This window comes from Hyaloscypha bicolor, assembly GCF_002865645.1.
Source record: "Hyaloscypha bicolor E unplaced genomic scaffold K444scaffold_182, whole genome shotgun sequence".
Classification (NCBI taxonomy): Eukaryota; Fungi; Ascomycota; class Leotiomycetes; order Helotiales; family Hyaloscyphaceae; genus Hyaloscypha; species Hyaloscypha bicolor.
The window spans coordinates 407310-426453 of NW_020194684.1; the positions used below are offsets into that span (position 1 = coordinate 407310).

The following is a 19144-nucleotide window of genomic DNA, read 5'->3' on the forward strand; positions in this document are numbered from 1 at the left end:
ATCGCGGGCGGGACCTGGAAGGCCGGGCCAACGTAAAGCTCCTTTGAAGCCGAAGACGCCACTAACACGATCTCAAACGGAACGAAAACCGCAGAATACACGAGCTGCTCAGACACGAACTGCTCAGACACGAAGAATGTCGGGTATATAGGCGGTAAGCCTGGTGGGACGCTGACGTTCCCGAATGTTTCAAGTAGTGTAGCAACGAATAGCACGATTAGGATTCGTTATTTGAATGGAGATAAAAGTCAAAGGTTCGCGAATGTCGTTGTTAATGGTGTAGCAAATGTAGTTGCGTTTTTGCCAACGAGTGGGACGACGCCGGGGACCAGTGCGCTGACGGTGCCTTTGACGGCGGGGAGTGCGAATGTGGTGAGATTTGAGGTGTATAATGGGGGTTGGGGTGAGTCGTAATTCGTAATTGTGATTGAGGGAATTGTGCTAATGAGGTGAAGGGCCTGATGTTGACAAGCTGATGGTGCCTCAATCTTGAAGGAGTGTGCGAGTCCGGAGGAAGAGTGGATGGAAAGAGAAAAGGGTGACTTGAAGACTAGGTTCGGAGAATCGGTATTTTGGACTCCTCGGGCCGCAGCACCCTGAAGCAGTCGCTGAGTAGATCAATCGAATCATGGCGAGATCTGCGGAAACACCGTATGATGCGTTGAGGGAAAAAGTATCGTCTCCTTAATATCGATGTCTCACCCCACAGCTGCCATCTTCGCGTGATCATTGACCGTGAGATCAGAGATACATCTGATGTTGGTGGCATTGGTGCGTTTGTGCATACTTGGTGAAGTAGACAGTCGAGGTTGCTGAATAGACCTGGATCCACGATTCGAAGTGCAGATAACTCGCTGCGACTCTGCTTGATAGCCGTCTCTGCTGCTTCCTCGTATTGCTGACCCATCATCCGCAGGCGTAGATATTTTGCAAGAACTGTCGAACACAGGAGCGAGAGTTGTCCATTCAAGAGGTCTTCTGGACCGGAATATTTGTACTGGCAAGGAATCTCAGCGGTGGTGATGGCCCTGGCTTTAAGAGCGAAGGTCCCAATCTGGACTTCGACGTCCGAGAAGAGCCCAACGCGGGTATTTGCGTGTGTAAGTGACGCGGTCACCCAAATGTATCCCGTAGCGCAAGTGCAGAGCGAGTAATATGATCCATCCGAGAGATTTTTCTTTTGAAAGAACGCTTTTGCACCATATGCTCTGATATCTGCAAAGTTCGCAGTAAGGTCCGACCCGTATTTCCCCAACAACTTTTCATCAGTCAGATTCAGGTCTGGTAAATCGATACCTGAATCGGTTCTGGTTGTGATGAAGAACATGGGTTGAGTCATGAAGTCGGTTTCGATGGTCCTCGCATTTTGAACCCGACTTATTCGTAGCTTGGGACTCGAAACTGTTGATATTTAGCAACAGCACTCTTTCCGGGTCGGAATGTTCACATTCGGTGGAAACCGCAGCCTCTTGAATAAGGTCAGGCAGCTGCGCAAAGACTCTCTCATTCTGAGACGTCACATCAATTAACGAGGGAGTCCTACTCCGACTTGTAACATAAATCTCGGTTTGCAGGCTCATATTTGCGTTTCAGAAAGAGAATTGATCGGCAAAAGACTATTTCGTGCGACGGAGTTCTTATCACAGGCAACGATGGGGCGAGATGAGGGGTTTATCAGACCTCAGCTCGTATTGTTTCTGCCCACTAAATATAGGATGCGGCGGGGTACAGCTGAATACGAGGTTGCCTCCAACCTCAATGGTGGGACTGAATTCTGAAACGAGGCTAAAAGTGTCTCGAACATGCGGACCGATCCTTGAAAGGGGAATGCGGTTTGAAGCACATGCTGAATCTAGAACCCCATGACACGACCTTCAGGAGGGTGGAATCACGTGATATCAAAGATAGATGGGGGTACTGAAGTGGAACAGTCTGGAAGGCAAGGAGGCGACAATTGAACAAAGCAACCTTCGTCAGATGCTCTCATTTGCTTTGGGCTCTGCATGGATCTTCTTGCTCGTTCTCTCCCCTTGAATGCGAATGAAAGAAGGTGGAGAGCCTGGAAACCTAGGGAAGCACCGGTGAGACATTTGCTCTTGATATATTCTTGTCGGGGACCTTGTCTCTTGAAGATTCGAGTAGAGGATAGAACTAGAAGACAACCGTCCAATACATTTTACCGAGGAAGGCAGTGTTGGATAAAAGCCCTGGATGAACCTGGCGTGTGGGTGAAAGTCGCTCCAGATCATCGCTTCAGGGGTTCGCGTCAATCTCGCGAATTCATGCGAAGATTCCCCACAATTGCAAGAGTGGGTGCAAACAACTTTCTCAATACAAACAATCTTCCTGTTCTCATGAACTTGCGCTTTTTTGAAGCCTCTTACGGTTCACTTGACGTTTTGGTGTGCCGAAAAACATAGGAAAGGGGGAGAGAAGTCACCTCGGTGATAACGCGTCAAATTGCCGACGCGCCATCAAATCTTCCAGAATCACTCCACGTCGATTATCACAGTTCCGTTTTTTTGGGAGTCTGCCCCCAACGACAAGTCCTCGCAGCTCAATTCAGCGCCCAGCATGTCTTCGGAGGTAGTGAAGAAGAGGGGAAGGCCCAAGAAGGTCATTTCGGACCCTGTCGAGGTGGAAATGTCGGAAGCAACCAAGAAGACGACCACTAGGGCAAAATCCACGAAAGCTGGGCCAAAGACTCCTGTAGCGAAGGCATCTACATCTGCGAAGCCCCCTGTGGTCGAGAAACCAGTGTCCAAACCCAATGCAAGCAGTCCGGTTGCTCCAAAGGTCGCGTTTAAGCCTTCAGCGGCGGCAGCACAAAAACCTGCACCAACTTCCGCAAAACCCACAGTCAAGACATCAACGACCCCGGAGACGTCAAAGATATTGAACAAACTGCGAGAACAGTATTCAAAGACTACACCTCCAGCAGCAGAGGCTGTGAAGTTCTCAAAACCGTCCACGCCGTCGATAGCTTCCAAACCAACTACAGCAAACACAATACAAACAAAAGCGACTCCTTCGCCAACTACAGCATCATCGAGCTCTGCTAAGCCCCCTGCAAAACCAATCCCAGTTCCATTCAAGCCGTCATCTGCGACTGCAAAACCACCGCCACCTCCCCCCACGAAACCTGCCCCGAAACCCCACGTTCCCATTGCAGCCTTGAACTCGGAAATCGTGTCGAACATATCTACAAGGGCAGGAGCAAGACCGAATGCGAGCCAGGGGAGTCCGCTACCCAAGAACTACAAATCAGTTGCGAATAAGGTCACGATGGCTATTGTTGCTATGCCAATTGCAATTGTTACGAGCTGGGTTTTGTATGAAAGACGTGAGCTTCCTTCCAATCCCCAGCATTAAAAGAGATTGGCTAATATTCTGGTCAAGTGGTATTAGGAGAAGACAGAAAACACCTTGTGAAACCAGGGATGGCTATGGTAGAGACTCCAGCTCCGGCGGAGGGAAAAGGAGAAGGCGCTCCAAGCCCGTCGTCAACATAAACAACTTGCAAATGAGTGTGGCGGAAAACTACATATTACGATGATATGACGCAATGTTTATGGTAATGCTCTACACAGAAAATCTCAACATTTTGATACCCCGTTCTGGCTTTATCTTCGATACAACCACCCCTAGTGAGTTGAACACTTTGATTGAACTACCCACGCCAGCCCAGAACTCCACAATTCCGCGTAACTTGGCCAGAAATATCCACCCCCGCGCACAATGTCAAGTGACAGATGCTTTCCATACCTCCTTCTATAGAAACAGGATTCGGCAATTAGTGGCCCTATGCTTCATCATCTTCTTCGTTTTCTTTGGATTGCTTCTGAATCCTTTTTCCTTGTTATCTTTCGCTTAGGCAACAGCTCCTCCAAGTGTAGGCATAAGACTTACGGCAAAAATACGACCTTGTAAAACTCCACCAGCATTTCATGATACTTCTCCTTATCTTTCTCCTGTTTAGAAAGTTGTGTCGATTCCTTGAAGCAGTGTGCAATGGCTTTGCTGTATGGTGATCCCCACCTCCCTTTCACTTCCGCCCCATCTGTGCCAATCCTCGATTCATCTGCGAGGACAAGCAGAGTCCTTCCTTCGGACTTTACTACATTCGAGACTTTGAACCCGTACATGACTTCGACCAATAGAATACCCACGCACCAACACTCAAGGTCGATTAGTCCCATTTTGGCCCATGCCCTGAGTTTCATGAGAAGCGTGCACCGTTCCTGATCTGCCTCCAGAGTTCGGAGCAAGTATCTAGGGGCTTCATCATCTTGCAATCGATTGAGGTTTACACTACTCAATGCTGAGAGCCACGACGTTCCCAGAAGGTGCAATGATGATTCGGCCAGTAAATGTGACAGTCCCCAACGCTGTTGAATGGGGAAAAGGGTCCATCTGTCCACCGTTGTCCGTTCCGCAATATCTCCAAGCAGGCCAGCGAGTGTTTGCTCTTGAAGTCGAATTTGCCTGGTGAAGATCTGTAAGGCATAGTACTGGGTTTCATTCAATCCCAGCGGCGACCCAAAGTGTGTAACATTATCCAAAGCTGCCTTGCAAGCATCGGCAAATGTGTTACGATCACACTGTGGAGGCTTGCTTTGCAATGCTCGCAGACTGAATTCCTGGCAATTCTGTGATGTTGCCTCGTATATAACTCGATATGTTGATATTTCACATTCCAAGTCCTTCGGGTCCGTCAATTCTATAGCTAGTCGAGTGTCATCAATACATCGACCTGAGCAAGTTTGGTACAGTATCCTTGCTGCGCCCCTCAATTTCTGCGCGTGTTCCAAGATCTTTTGGTGGTGGCGTTTTTCGACGGCCTCCACTCGTTCATTGACTGACGCAGAACGTTGAACATCGGGATACCTCGAGAAGAACAGGTTCAACGAAATAGCGTCAAGTATATCGAGACATTCCTTGAGAGCGGTAGCCTTTTGGCCGGCCTTCTCAGATGTTCCTGTGATGAGATCAAATTTCACCATGGCCCCAGTGACTTCTGCGATGGCCTTCTGGTGATCTTTCCTTTGCTCCAAAGCTCCTCGACGATCTTCAGGCAAGTTGGCAAGGAATTCGGCCTTGGCTTGGATCCCTGAAGGTGGCTCTTTCACAAGTCTTTTTCTGGTGGATCTCTTGACCTTCTCCCGATGTTCTCTCAGCTTCTGGACATACCCCTGGATATCCTTATCATTGTCGTTATTGTCGAACGGCTTGAGAAATTGGATCAAGTCTTCGCAGAGCTCGTCGATGGTTGATAGTTTCCTCTCAATAAATGCCCAACCCTCGATGCCCCACAACCTGATGCCAAAGGATGTCTGATCCGCACTCTTTATTCTCCAAGCTTTGCACCATGACTCTAGTCGGATCTTCGATCCCTTGAAATCTTCTTGATAATCAAGTAGTTGCCTTCCCACCAATTGGTATGCTTTGAGACCTCCTTTGATGCTAAGGTAACTTTGCGCGGCAAGGCTGAGGATTTTGATCGCAGCACCGATCCCTCCAGTCACCGATAGAGGCTCCGCCATACCGTTATGATGAGCAAGCCAATTATCTAAGGCCAGTGAGTCAAGTAATGTGACGACTTGACGACGCTACCATTGTGGGCTGCCTCGAGGTTTTCCTATGATGTTGGGGGGCGAGCAATGTCATAAGTATCGATCACAAGGAGGCGCCCTCATTGGATTGGCGCTCGAGCACGAATCAGACTGCACAACACAGTCGCAATTTGCGGGGTCAGGCAGCTGTGCTTCAGCTCCCCAAATTCTCCCTCCGAGGACCTGATACTCTTTAGTTATAAACACGATCAATCTCCACCATCACGAAAATGTGCGTGTTCTTTACTACGTTTCATTCCTATTCAGCCTGCAAACTGCGGGAGGCCGCTGAGGATGAGGCAACCGTCAACCGGTTCGAGTCGATCATCGCAAGGTTCTTGGCAAGCGAAAGAGGAGGTAGAACTGCGACCAAGCTGATGCCACATATCATCAGGGAGAGGCATGTTAAGCAATGCGAAAATGCACTAAATAATCCGAGACTAAGGCATTTGGAAGAGGACGAGCGGATTTGTGAGGTATCAAGTGCCGCGGGAACAGAGGATCAAAACTTAGAAGCGATGGACGACCTTTTTATGAGCGGCGACTGCCCTGTCTGCCACGCCGTAGAAGAGACCGTGAAACGGGCTTCGGATGTTGTGGTCATTGTGGGTAGCTTGCCTTTACGATCTGGATCATGTTAATCCTTGGCAGCATCGTCCGGGTCGTGTTGCCTCTCGATTGCGAGAAACCCATCGTGCCGGGCGTGGTCCTTCATCTCCTACGCTCGCACACGACAAACCTCAACCAAGTCGTCTTCAATTTGAGGTCAAGCTCCCTCCTGATGCTATCGACTCTGTTGACGAACCCGGAGGTACTGTCGATCAAGAGAAGGTCTCGGAAACGGTTAAGGTACGCCTTTGTGCTTTCAGACTAGTGGAGGGGTCATTCACAGATTCTCCTCATAGGAAACAAAACAGCCATCACTGGCAAATACAGACATCGCTGTTCCCTCTTCGTCACTTCCGCCCTCGTCATCTGATACCTCCACAGAAAAAGTTCAGAGAACGAAGCCGATGTCAGTCAACATAACTGAGGGATCTTTCCGGAGAAAGACTGCACCTTCTACTATTGCGTCCCTAAGCATATCTTCGAGTGTATTTTCTGAGCAATCAGAGCAAAGTTCAGTCTCGGATTACTTCAGCGGCTACAATGCTGAGGCCTCGAAACGAACCCTCGGAATTCTCGAGTTGGTCGATTCGCCTCGTCCGGAGTCGCCTCACCCGGGGGAAGAGACGGAGCCGGCATTCGATAGCGATGCTCTTGTGATGCCATACTTTGAAGGTGACGTGTCAGGCAGCGCCATACAAGGTTTGACTGAGTCTGAGACGAGCGGAGGCACCGTGCTTTATCACGCCGTCCATCAAGGATTCAAGGAAATAATCAGTGGGCTCTCTCACACTGCCAAACCGGATCATGAGATAATAGAAAGCATAAATTCCGTGCTTGCATTCAAATTCTGGATAGAAGCACAACGGAGTCGGCTCACCGTCTGGAGCGATGAAGTGGGTGTTAAAGACTCTGTTCTAGATTCATTGAGAAACCACAAACCCCTCGAGTCGAACAAAGACCTGCGCGAAATGGTCACAAAGTACCTCGTGGGAATCTATGAAGCCTTGATTCTTGCTGGACGGAATATAATTTACGGCTTGTACAACCTGGACTCGGTCAAGGAGATGTAGGTCCAACCTTCCATGACACACATTCCTGGCTGGATTCTAACATAATGAAAGTCTTGCCATGGAGAAATTCTTTTTGAAAGGAACGAAAAAAAGCTTGACCAGTAATCTGGAGCAAGTCGACGTTTTACTGGATAAGCTGTTTCTTCTGGTAGAACCGATCAAGATCTTCTCCGCGCTGGATAATAAATCTGGTCCGTATGTGGCTGTCTTGGAAACAGTTGGAAACCTCGAGCTTGGTTCTGGAAACCCTATATCAGACGAGTCTGCAGACACGGCATTGCTTCCTCATGAGGAGATTACGACTAGCCACGTAGATTCGAATTTGGATTTAACTGGAGTTGAAAATTCGCTACTCGAATCTGATGAACTCAGGCAGTCAGGAGCTTTCTCTCAAGCCCACGGTGAGTAAGTCCAAGACGACGGCCAAAACGAATCCAGTCTACTTTCCACCCCCAAGGTTCGAAATCATGGCCCCACCCAATGGCCCTCTTCGCCGTAGCATGATCGCAGACAAACTAACATACTTGGAGGACTTCATTTATGGCATTCGTGTGAAGAGATTATCCTTCAAGGGGGGCTATGGTCGGGGAGAGTAGGAGGCGTGGTTGGTGAACAATACCACCGCAATGCAACATTGCTTGACAATGATCGTGTTGCTGCTACAAATAGGTTTGAAAAGATGGAAGGCGATGAGATTGGCAATGAGGATGAAGAGATGAAGGATAAAGACTGGGTTGTGGATGGGGAGGAAATTTGGGTAGTGCCCCGAATTTGCGTGACCCTGCGAGTGTAAGTGAGATGTGGCGAAATCCGAAAATGGAGACCCATTCGTTGCACTGGTGTTCCTTCAAGTCACAATCTTTTGCTTCTCCCTTGAGGGATTTTGGTCTCTAATGGCATTAATAACATCCGGGTTTGTTGACCCGATTTCTTTCAATTGCAACGTTCAGTCCAAATGCTTCAAAGATTGACCACTTCTCTAACCAGAACACTTCCCCAAGGGAAGTCTTAAGAGGCACGTACTGTACACGTGATGGTTATGACACATAACTTCCCTTGTTCAGCAGTCTCTTAACTATTATAAAAATTTGAAGTGTGCTGGCGCTTTCGGCAAGTACGCCGAGACTTTCGTCCATCTTATTATATCCAGCCTGTCCCGTCGCGTCTCACTGCATGACGCGGTCATCAAGTCCTCGCTTCCGGCTTCGTCGCCATTTGAGCAGACCTTACCCGCCTGTACATCAACAATCAATGCCAATCATTACCTTTTCGCGTCGCGGGGTGGTAGAGAGGCAATTTGACCCACTTTAATGTCCTTTCCTATTTTACCGTGCAGGGCCTTCATTGGGCAGGGCTATTAACATGGCGATCCATGTCTGACATTTTATCTCGCCAAGAAACAATGATCACTAGCGGATGCAAATAGAAGCTTCTTCTCCCGCACCTTGAGTGTTTTCGCTGCGATTGCTACTCCGTACAACTCAAAGAAATGAATTTCTCCTCGCCATTCTGGCGAGTCCTTTTGCTGATTGTATTTTTGCTTTGGTCGGGAACTCCTTGCCATGCTGCGGAAACATTTGCCAGCCGATCGTACTTCTACGTTGGTGGTCATTATGAGAATGCGGTGAGTTGCTCAATTCAGAAATTTTGTTTGGCTGCCACTGATCAGAATATCGTAGACCAATGGCGAAGTTATGGTAGATCAGATGTATGTCGAGAAGTTGGTTCCGATACACCCAACACAGAAATACCCTCTCTTCTTTATCACAGGAGCCGCACAAACCGCAACAGTACTTAGACCCCTTTCCGGCATCCACCATTTGCTAATTGTCAATCGCAGAATTGGCTCAACACACCCGACGGCCGGCAAGGCTGGGCATCCTATTTCCTTGACCAGGGTTACACCCTTTATCTCACCGATCAACCGCAACGCGGCCGATCTCCCTGGCTCCCCGGTGACGGCACACTATCAAACTACAACGTCTCCTTCGTCCAAAACTACTTCACCACAATCCAGGTCGCCAAACTCTGGCCGCAAGCCTCTCTCCACACTCAAGTTCGTCCTTCATCTCCCCTTTCTACTTTTATGTTGACAAAATTAAAGTGGCCTGGCACAGGCCAACCCTACGATCCAACCTTCGACACTTTCTACGCTTCTCAACTACAGCAGCAAAGTAACCTGACACTCACAACGACCAACAACATCCACGCCGGCATTTCTCTTTTAAAACTCATCGGCTCTGCAATCTTGATCACGCATTCACACGGCGGCCCCTATGGTTGGGGCATAGCTGATGCTGTCCCATCTCTCGTAAAAGGGATCATTGCAATCGAGCCAGAGGGGCCACCGTTCATGGGCATGATTGTGGCTAGTGGCAAAGCAAGACCTTATGGTGTTACTACTTTACCGATCACTTATGATCCACCCGTCACGGATCCGGTCGTAGATCTAGCTCAGGAAACGGTGAAGAGTATGAGAGAGAATCTCAGTGATTGTATTCAGCAGCAGGAACCAGCAAGAAAGTTGGTTAATTTGATTGATATACCGGTGCTAGTGGTGACGAGTGAGGCGAGTTATCATGCGGTTTATGATTATTGTACTGTGGAATATTTGAGACAGGCCGGGGTCGAGGTTGAGTGGCTGAACTTGCCTGCGGCAGGGATTCATGGTAGTAAAGGAATGATTCGGGTCTGATGGAGATAGGCTGACTTCAAGATAGGCAATGCTCATTTCAGCTTCATGGAGCTGAATAATATGGAAATTGTGTCGTTGATCGAGGATTGGACCTGGAAGCACATTTGAGAGTTAAAATCAGTACAACTGTGACGGCTGGCGTAAGGGCATGATCTGCCAAGGACAGGATATCGGAAACAGGCACAAAACGAAGCTAAGCCAGAATTACTTGGACGGAATAATACTAAAGGTCGAGGCATCCTCTCTATTTTGTTCCATAACTTAGTATTTTCTAATATATAAGATTCTTTGAACTTTGAGCCTTTGACTATTATATTAATCCCGCTATTATATAATACTAAGCTTACTCGACTCGGCCTATAGAGGCGATATAATACTACCGGCAAAGAACCCGTATTTATCCTTGGAAAGCAAAGACAGAATACCGCTTTTAATATTTAATAACCTCCTCAAACTATAAAGAACTAGAGAGCTTAACTAGAAGCATAATATCCTCTATAACCTAGTTAATCTCGGAGCCTGATTCTTAACTAGAGCAGATAATATTTCCCTCCTAGTAGTCGGTTCTCTACTAATATAAAAGAAGAAAGATATTATCTTCTATAATCCGGTTAATCTTAAAGCCTAACCCTTAACTAGAGCAGATAATATTCTCTTAATACTAACGAGAGTAAAAGAACTGGCCCCTTTCCCTAGTATAGGAAGAATTAGTAATAGTTTACTAATTTAAAATAAGAAAAGATAATAGTCGGTTTTAGTTTACTAACTTAAAACTAGATAAGATAATAATTAGTTATAGTTTACTAATATTAAATAAAAAGAACTTATTTAGTATTTATTTCTATAGCTAATATTTTTTTTAAAGCTATTATAAATAGCCCGGAGCCAAGTACTACTATTATAAGTATATTAGATAAGAAGCCCTAATATAATGAAATAGAAGAGCCAGATATTAATATTATAAACTTATATTACTAGGAAAGCTATTATAATACTATTCCGGAAAAAGATATTAAAGAATAACTAGCTAATTTAAAACTTAAAATTAGTATAAATACTCCGAAAACAGATAAGGCCTAGTAGAAATTACTTATATAAGATAATCTTATTAATAAATACTATCTTATAGCTAATAAATAAGTAAAATATAACTAGAAATTCTACTTATATATTAATTAACTTACTAAAAAAGTTAATAAACTAGAAGTAATTACTAGTTAACTTTATATAAAGAAAAGACTAATATAAAAAAAAGTAATAAAATAGAGATTTAAGTAAGTAGATATTTAGAAATATTATAGATTCTTATTAGGAGAACCGTTTAGGGACTAATACTAAGGCTTTCTTTTACTTTTAGTCTATAGTAATTAATTATAGCTTATTAGAATTAAGGATCTTATCCTATTTATAAGTAAGAATAATTACTAGATTAATAATTAGATATTTAATATAAGAAATAAACTAATATAGAACTCCTTTAAATTTAATAGCAAATTACTAAAAATTACTTATATAATATAACTAGTTACTAGAAATACTTATAACTTTATTTATAATTAACTAGAACCTGAATTAATTAGATAGATCTTAATTATTAAATAGATCTTTAAGATTCTCTAGTAAGCTTATAGTAAAAGTAAAAAAATAAAGTACTAGAAAGTAAAAGAAATATACTAGTACCTGAAATAAAGAAATAAGCTATTTCCGGTATTTTGGGCAGAGTTTACTTATTTAATAATAAAACTAGAGAAGTTACCGGATAATTAATATAATAACTTAATAGATAAAATAAATCTCGAGCTACTTAAAAGTTTAGGTAATAAGAAGTTTAATGCTTTTAGGGACCTTGCCAAATAATATATAAAATAAGAGAATAGGCTTTTCTTAATTAAAAATCAGTAATTTTAGAAGAAATAACTAATAGAAATCACTTGCTATTAAATACTATCTCGGGCTAGAAAGCCTACCGGAATCTAAAAAGCTATAGTAATCCTATATTTAATAGATTAATTTTAGTAGCCAGTATTCTTATAGCTAAAAGAAGTAGTTTACCAAGAATTTGAGAAGAAACTAGACTAGCTAGAAGGCTTTTATTATTATAGCTATAGAAAGCCTAGATATATAAAAAGTACTTGTTCTGACTTTAATAAGATTATATCTATTAAAGAAAATTATTTAGAAAGAACTAATAATTTAGAAGTAAATAATAAGGATATTAACTTTTATTTACTATCTAATAAGAAATATAATATTAATAAATCAGGAAAAGTCTAGTTCTAAATATAGAAATAGCTCTTTTAGAATAAGAATTTTACTAAGAACTTATAGATCTTATTTAGCTAATTAGCGGGAACTAGTTTCTTATTAATTATTAAATATACTAGAAAGATAAAACCATAACTTTCTAGTACTTAGTAGATATTAAAGTAAATATATATACTTTAATTAACTAAAAGTATTTTTACTCCTTAATAAAAGTATTATAAATATTCTTATATAAATTTAAAATTCCCGTTCTCTTATAAGATTTTAATAAATAATCTAGTAAAGCTATTTAATATCTAGCTATTATAAATCTAGCTATTAATTAGTATTCCTAAACTTAATAATACCTATTTACTACTAATCTCGGTTCTTATAATATAATTCTAGAAAGGAAATAGCTAGTAAAATATAATATCTTACTAGACTATTAACGGAATTAATTCTATTAGCTAGAGAACTATAAAATAAATTAGCCGGACCTTATTTAGAAAATCCGATATTTTAATAAGAAATATTAAAAAGATAATTATTTTAAAGATATTCTAACTAGGATCCTAAAAGAAATTAGTAAAACTAGACCCGAGAAGTAAAAGGATATATTTCTTACCTATTTATAAGACCTTCTTATAAGAAAAGCTAAATATCAGGCAAAAAAGAAAGAGCTAGACCTTAATACTCTCGAAATAGTCGAGCTACTAGATTATTTCCGCTATTTCATTAGAGTAATTACCTTCTAATTAAGTACTAAAGACTCTAGTAACTTAGTAGAATTAGTTACTATTAATAAAATTAATTATATACTTAAGAAATAGGATTATAAACTAAAGAGATATTTACTATTACTTATAATAATTAGATAACTAATATTATAGCTTACCGGATACTATATTTAAACTAGTAACCTAATATATTTCCTAGATATAAATAAATCCAATACTTTCGGTAATATATTATCTTTTAATCCTAAAGAACTTTAAGAGCTCCGGATATTTCTCCCTATATAGCTATATAATATAATTAGAGTATTCTTTAAGAAAGTAGTAAATAAGCTTCCCTAGTCTTAATTCTTTAACTATAAGCTCTATTTTAATAGACCAGATCCCTTAATAAGAATAGCTTATTTTTATAAGATAAACTCTAGTAAACTAGAAAAAATAAGAAAGTATTTTATTAAGAACTTAAAAAAGGGTTTTATTAAACTATCCGAATTTCTTTTCTTATTACTAGTTTTATTTATTAAAAAGAAAAATAGTAGCCTATAATTTTATATTAATTATTAATAGCTAAATATTATAATAAAAAAGAATTACTATTTCTTATTACTTATTACTAAGACTCTTAACTAATTAGCTAAATTAGATTTTTAATATATTTTTAACCGAATTTATATAAAACTAGCTTCTATAGTATGAGTAGCTTTTAGAATAAGATATAAATTATTTAAACTAGTAGTTCTACTATTTAAACTCTATAATAATTTAGTAACCTTCTAGTAATATATTAATATTATCCTAATAAACTATTTAGATAACTTTTACTTGGCTTATATTAATAATATACTAATTTTCTTTAAGAATAAGAAGAAATATTAATAATATATTAGAATAGTTCTATAAAAGCTTTAGAATACCGGATTATAAGTTAATATTTATAAATATGAATTTAAAGTCTTTAAGATAATATTCTTAGAATTTATTATCTCGAATTAAGGCATATAAGTAAATCCTACTAAAACCTTTATTATCCAAAACTAGTACTAACTTATAATAAAAAGAAAGATATAGTCGTTTTTAGGCTTCTATAATTTCTATTATAGGTTTATCTAAGCCTATAAATATATTTCCTGCTCTCTGAACTATCTAACTAAAAAGAATACTTTACTAAAATTTATACTTAATAAAACCTAGCTAGATATCTTTAATTAGCTTAAAGATCTATTTCTCTTTGCTTCTATATTTCTTTATTTTAAATATAATAAGGAAACCTGCCTGGAAACCGACTATTCGGATCTAGCTACTACGGGTATATTCTTTTAAAAAAACCTAAAGAATGAATAATAGTACCCGGTCTCGTTTTATTTTAAAGCTTTTTAAGAAGCTAAAAGCTATTATAAAGTTTATAATAAGGAACTTCTTACTATTATTTAAGGACTTCGGGAATAGTAGGCAAAACTAATTAGCTTATCTAATTTTCTAATTATTACTAACTATAAAGCTCTCAAGTATTTCGGTATTAAGAGGCTCTTAAATAAATAATAAATCTAATAGATAAGTTTCCTATTATAGTTCTATTACTAGATTATCTATTAGCTAGGCAAAAATAATATTATTACTAATATCTTATTCCAAAAGAATAAGCTTATACTAACCCAGAAATAGGCTAAAGAAGCTAAGAGAACTAGATAAGTTATCCTATTAGATCTAATTCTTGCTTTTACTAAGATAATAGATATGGCTTATATTTCTACTAAGGTAAAAGAAATAAATAAGCTATTTATTATAATTAAAGTTCTATAAGCTAATTAGACGAACCTAGTCCTAGAGAATAAATATAGGAAAGCCCGGGAGAATATAAATCTATAGGAAATATTAAATAACTATATATTTTATAATAAAAGACTTATTATATTAGATAGATATAATAATCTATAAACTAGGCTCTTATAATAAATCTATAATATAATAACTATTATATATTCCGGTTAAAATAAGATAAAAATCCTAGTTTAAAGACTTTACTAATAGCCTATTTTTTCGTTAGATATTAACCGCTTTATAGTAAACTATTATAAATATTAAAGGTCTTATAAGCTAAGAAATAAAATACTAGGCCTATTATACTTATTACTAGTTTCCCTAAAAATATAAAATTATTTATTTATAGACTTTTATATTTTTGGCTTTATAAGTAAGAAATATAATAATATATTTATTATAGTTAATTAATTATCTAAATAATATATAAGCTTACTAATAACTAAAAATACTATAGCTAGAACTATTACTAGCCTGTTTTATTACTATATCTAGTAATTTCGAGGATTTTCTCTTATTATTATAAGTAATCGAGAACTCTAATTCATTTTAGATTTTATAAATAAACTATTAAAATTAACTAGAACTAAGCTAAAGCTCTTAACTATAAAATATACCTAAACTAATAAATAAATAGAAATTATTAACTAGATTATTAATATCCGACTTTGTTTTTTTATTAATTATTTCTAGGATAATTAGATAAATTTATTTCTAGTACTTAATACTATAGGTATTACCTACTTATATAAATTAACTAGCCTATTTCCTTTAATAATTAATTATAAATATAAATTCAGGCTAAACTTTAACTAGATATTACTAATAATAGAGTTTAAAATACTAAGAAAGAAACTTAATTAGGAGGAAGTATAATAATAGACTAAAAGAATTAATATTACTATTAATTATATCCGAGAATATATAATAATAGCTTAGGAATATTAAGCTAAGTAAGCTAATAAGAAATAGCAAGAACTAGATTTTAGTTCAGGAAATATAATTTATATAATTAAAAAAATATAGAAAACGGACTATTTATTTAATAAATTAGACTATTTCCTTACTAGATTATTTAAGATTAATAAAATAGTCGGCTATTTATATTAATTAGATCTTTTCCTATTATATAGGATTTGGCTAATTTTTTATATAAATAGACTTTATAAGAATCCTATTAACTTATTATCTGGCTAGACTAATAAAGAGCCTAGTTCTACTAAAGTTAATAGTAAACTCAAATAGGAAGTCGAAAAGATCCTCTTTTCTAAGATACTTTATAATAAGCTTTATTATAAGGTTAAATAAAAGAAATAAGATATAGATAATAAATAGTACCTTATATTAAACTTTAAGAACTTAGTACTTAAACTATATAAATTTCACGAGTAAAATCCTAGTAAAATAAGACTTCCTATCTAGTTAAATAAATAGATTTAGTATACTAAAGAGAATAAGTTTAATAAAAACTATTTAGATAATAATAAACCTTAATAATAAGACTTTCGTAACTAGAAAAGAAAAAAAAACCCTAGATATTTCCCGGGTTTTATCTAAACCCTAATATATTTCCTTTATTTTACTATATTAGTATCTATTTTCTATTCTAGAAATCTGGGTAAAATATCTTTTTTTATTATATTAGATTATACTTTATTATCTAGGCAAATTATAAAAAAAAGTAAATTCTTAAAGCTAAGCTAAAAGTAAATACTTGCCTATATTAGTTCAAAATATTATTAAAAATTAAGAGAAATCTTTCTAATTACTTTAATCTTTATAACCTTAATTATTTATATTATTACTACTATTTTAATAGAATTATTAATAAAGACGAAATAGATAAGAAATCCCGGTAATATATTATTTATAGCCAGACTAAGTAAGGCTACTTACTAGATCCTAGATAACTTGAGTAATAGTAGTAATATCTCAAGTTTAGTAGCTATTATTATTATTAATATAATTACTAGCCAAATTATTTTTATAGACAAAAATAGTAATTCCCTTATCTAAGAACAGGTTAATATATAGAATATAGTTCGTATTATTCTTGAGAATATACCTGAAATTACTATAAAAAATATCTTAGTAAAATATTCTAAGAATAATAAAATAGAGGTTTTAGTTACTAGTAATAATAAGTCTAATAGTTAAATAAGTAAAATAAATAGTACTAATAAGGGTTACCTAATTAATCTTATAGAGCCAAATACCAAGAAAGCAAAAAAGAGTAAGGCTAGCTTATTTAAGAAATATAAGGCATTAGATAATAGCAAGAATTCTAATAATAAAAAGACTAAGAATAGAAAGACTTCTAGTAATAAAGGAAACTCTAATTATAATAAAGGTAGTTAAACTAGTATTAAGATATCTATTATAACCAGAAAACGTATAGTATTAAATAGTAGTTATTATATAAAGTACTAGTCTAAAACTAAAAGCTAGTAAATAATCCTAAAAACTAAATTAAAGAAGTAATACCTTATAAATATTAATAAATTAGTAAATAATACTATTTAGGAAGTCGGAAAACCTTTTAGAAGCTCTTATAAAACCAAAATTATATAGCTTAAGGCCCGGGAATTTAATAATAAAGTAGCTCAAGTAGCTGCCCTTAATATATAAGTCTCTATTATAGAGAGATAACTTGAGAATATATATATTAAGCTCGAGAAAACCCAGAAATTAATTAAATAGCTCAGAAATAGTATAATTAAGCCAAATACTACTATTCTAACTAAAAAGAAAGGCAAGTAAGCTATTATATTAAAGCCTATATTAATAAATAGACTTAATTTACTACTCTTATTTAAAGACTACCCGATAATAATAGTTCTAATATTAGCTATGGCCTATATAGTACTTCTAGACTATATTATTAATATGGATATAGGTATAATATAAGTAATAAATACTAAGAACTAGCCGGAATATACTAGGAACTGGGTTATTCTGGCGAAGTTAAGACTATACTTTAATTATAAGTAAGCTATAGAGATTAGACGGAATAGGATTAATAGCTATTATTTCTTCTTTTTTCTTTTCTATACTATAGCTAAATAATTCCCTAAATAAGGGCATTTAGACTTCTTTTTAGGGGGGGAAGTAATATAATAGCTGGTATAAGGGTATGATTTACTAAGGATAGGATATTAGAAATAGGTATAAAACGAAGCTAAGCCAGAATTACTTGAACGGAATAATATTAAAGGTCGAGGCATCCTCTCTACTTTATTTCATAGCTTAGTATTTTCTAATATATGAGATTCTTTAAACTTTAAGCCTTTAACTATTATATTAATTCCGCTGTTATAATAACTTTAAGAGCACCTTAAATCTCTTTAATATTAGCTATTTTATGTCTCTTTACTACTACTCGCCTTATTAACGAGGTTTGAAAGGTCTTATATTATAATTAAAGTTAGTTATTAAAACTAATATACCTTAATTTCTCTTTTAATTATCTAAAAATAAGCTATCTAAAGAACTTTTAGCAAAAAAAAAATAGCTATAACTTCTAGTAAATTCTACTAATATAAATCTAAAGTAATAAAAGTAATTTAATAAAATTAATAATTTTATTAAAATATAAAATAAATTAATAAATATATTAGGGTCTTCTTTTATAACTCTTAAATACTAGCTTTTATTTATTATAAAAACAAGTAATTCGCGTTTATTTATTTATTATTAGTTATTATTAGTATTTAAATACTAGTAATTAATCTTATATTAATCTTATATTAATCTTATATTAATCTTATATTAATCTTAGTATTTAAATATAAGCTTTTATTACTTTTATAAGCTTCTCTAAAATATAATATCTTTCTAAAGATTTATATTTTATAATTCTTATAAAATATATCTTATATTAAATTATTTAGTAATAAGTAATATAAGATATAATTGTTTTATTAAATACTTTCTAATTAATAATAAAATAAATTTAGACTTAAAGGCGCTATAACTATAAGAAGTAATTACTAATTATTAGAGAGAAAAGAAGTAATAGATTTATAAGGCTAAAATGAAGTTAAATATATTAGCGGAAATAAATTTAAAACTTGTATAATTATAATAATTATTGAGTATTTATTTCTTGCAAAATACTTTTAATTTATTAAATACTAGCTTTAATTATCGAGTAATAAAAGATAGTATTTGGTTATTATAATTACTAGTAATTGAAAGACGTGCAGCCGTGCGAAACAGGCCCTCATTTAGCATATAGCCAACCAAATCTTGATAGCGGAAGCGACGTGGTTCGAAGTAGGCTTTATGCACATGATAGGAGCCTTTTGCATCTTCTCCACCAGCTCTGCTTCCCAGGCTCCGTGGCCCGTGACACTCGCG

The 19144-nt window shown here is 36.6% G+C and overlaps 5 protein-coding genes across 5 annotated transcripts; 3 read left to right on the plus strand and 2 right to left on the minus strand.

The window, feature by feature from the left end:
* Positions 1-550: 550 nt before the first annotated feature.
* K444DRAFT_647377 (uncharacterized protein) lies at positions 551-1580 on the minus strand (the record flags this gene model as incomplete). Its single annotated transcript, XM_024885324.1, has 2 exons — positions 551-1281; positions 1448-1580. The coding sequence occupies 2 exons, from the start codon at positions 1578-1580 to the stop codon at positions 551-553; spliced, it is 864 nt and encodes a 287-aa protein (XP_024727901.1).
* Positions 1581-2313: 733 nt separating this feature from the next.
* On the plus strand, positions 2314-3615 carry K444DRAFT_620180 (uncharacterized protein). The gene is made up of 2 exons (XM_024881651.1): positions 2314-3343; positions 3400-3615. Exons 1-2 carry the CDS (start codon positions 2575-2577, stop codon positions 3510-3512), a joined length of 882 nt encoding a protein of 293 aa, XP_024727902.1. The 5' UTR covers positions 2314-2574; the 3' UTR covers positions 3513-3615.
* K444DRAFT_668968 (uncharacterized protein) lies at positions 3310-5620 on the minus strand. The gene is made up of 2 exons (XM_024887475.1): positions 3910-5620; positions 3310-3848 (listed from the first exon to the last, which is right to left on the minus strand). Exons 1-2 carry the CDS (start codon positions 5541-5543, stop codon positions 3803-3805), a joined length of 1680 nt encoding a protein of 559 aa, XP_024727903.1. The 5' UTR covers positions 5544-5620; the 3' UTR covers positions 3310-3802.
* A 153-nt stretch (positions 5621-5773) lies between these two features.
* On the plus strand, positions 5774-7779 carry K444DRAFT_222840 (uncharacterized protein). The gene is made up of 4 exons (XM_024871161.1): positions 5774-6217; positions 6264-6461; positions 6518-7287; positions 7343-7779. Exons 1-4 carry the CDS (start codon positions 5843-5845, stop codon positions 7698-7700), a joined length of 1701 nt encoding a protein of 566 aa, XP_024727904.1. The 5' UTR covers positions 5774-5842; the 3' UTR covers positions 7701-7779.
* Positions 7780-8765: 986 nt separating this feature from the next.
* On the plus strand, positions 8766-10186 carry K444DRAFT_656536 (alpha/beta-hydrolase). Its single transcript, XM_024886090.1, has 5 exons — positions 8766-8915; positions 8971-9081; positions 9132-9347; positions 9396-9960; positions 10012-10186. Exons 1-5 carry the CDS (start codon positions 8781-8783, stop codon positions 10092-10094), a joined length of 1110 nt encoding a protein of 369 aa, XP_024727905.1. The 5' UTR covers positions 8766-8780; the 3' UTR covers positions 10095-10186.
* The last annotated feature ends 8958 nt before the right edge of the window (positions 10187-19144 follow it).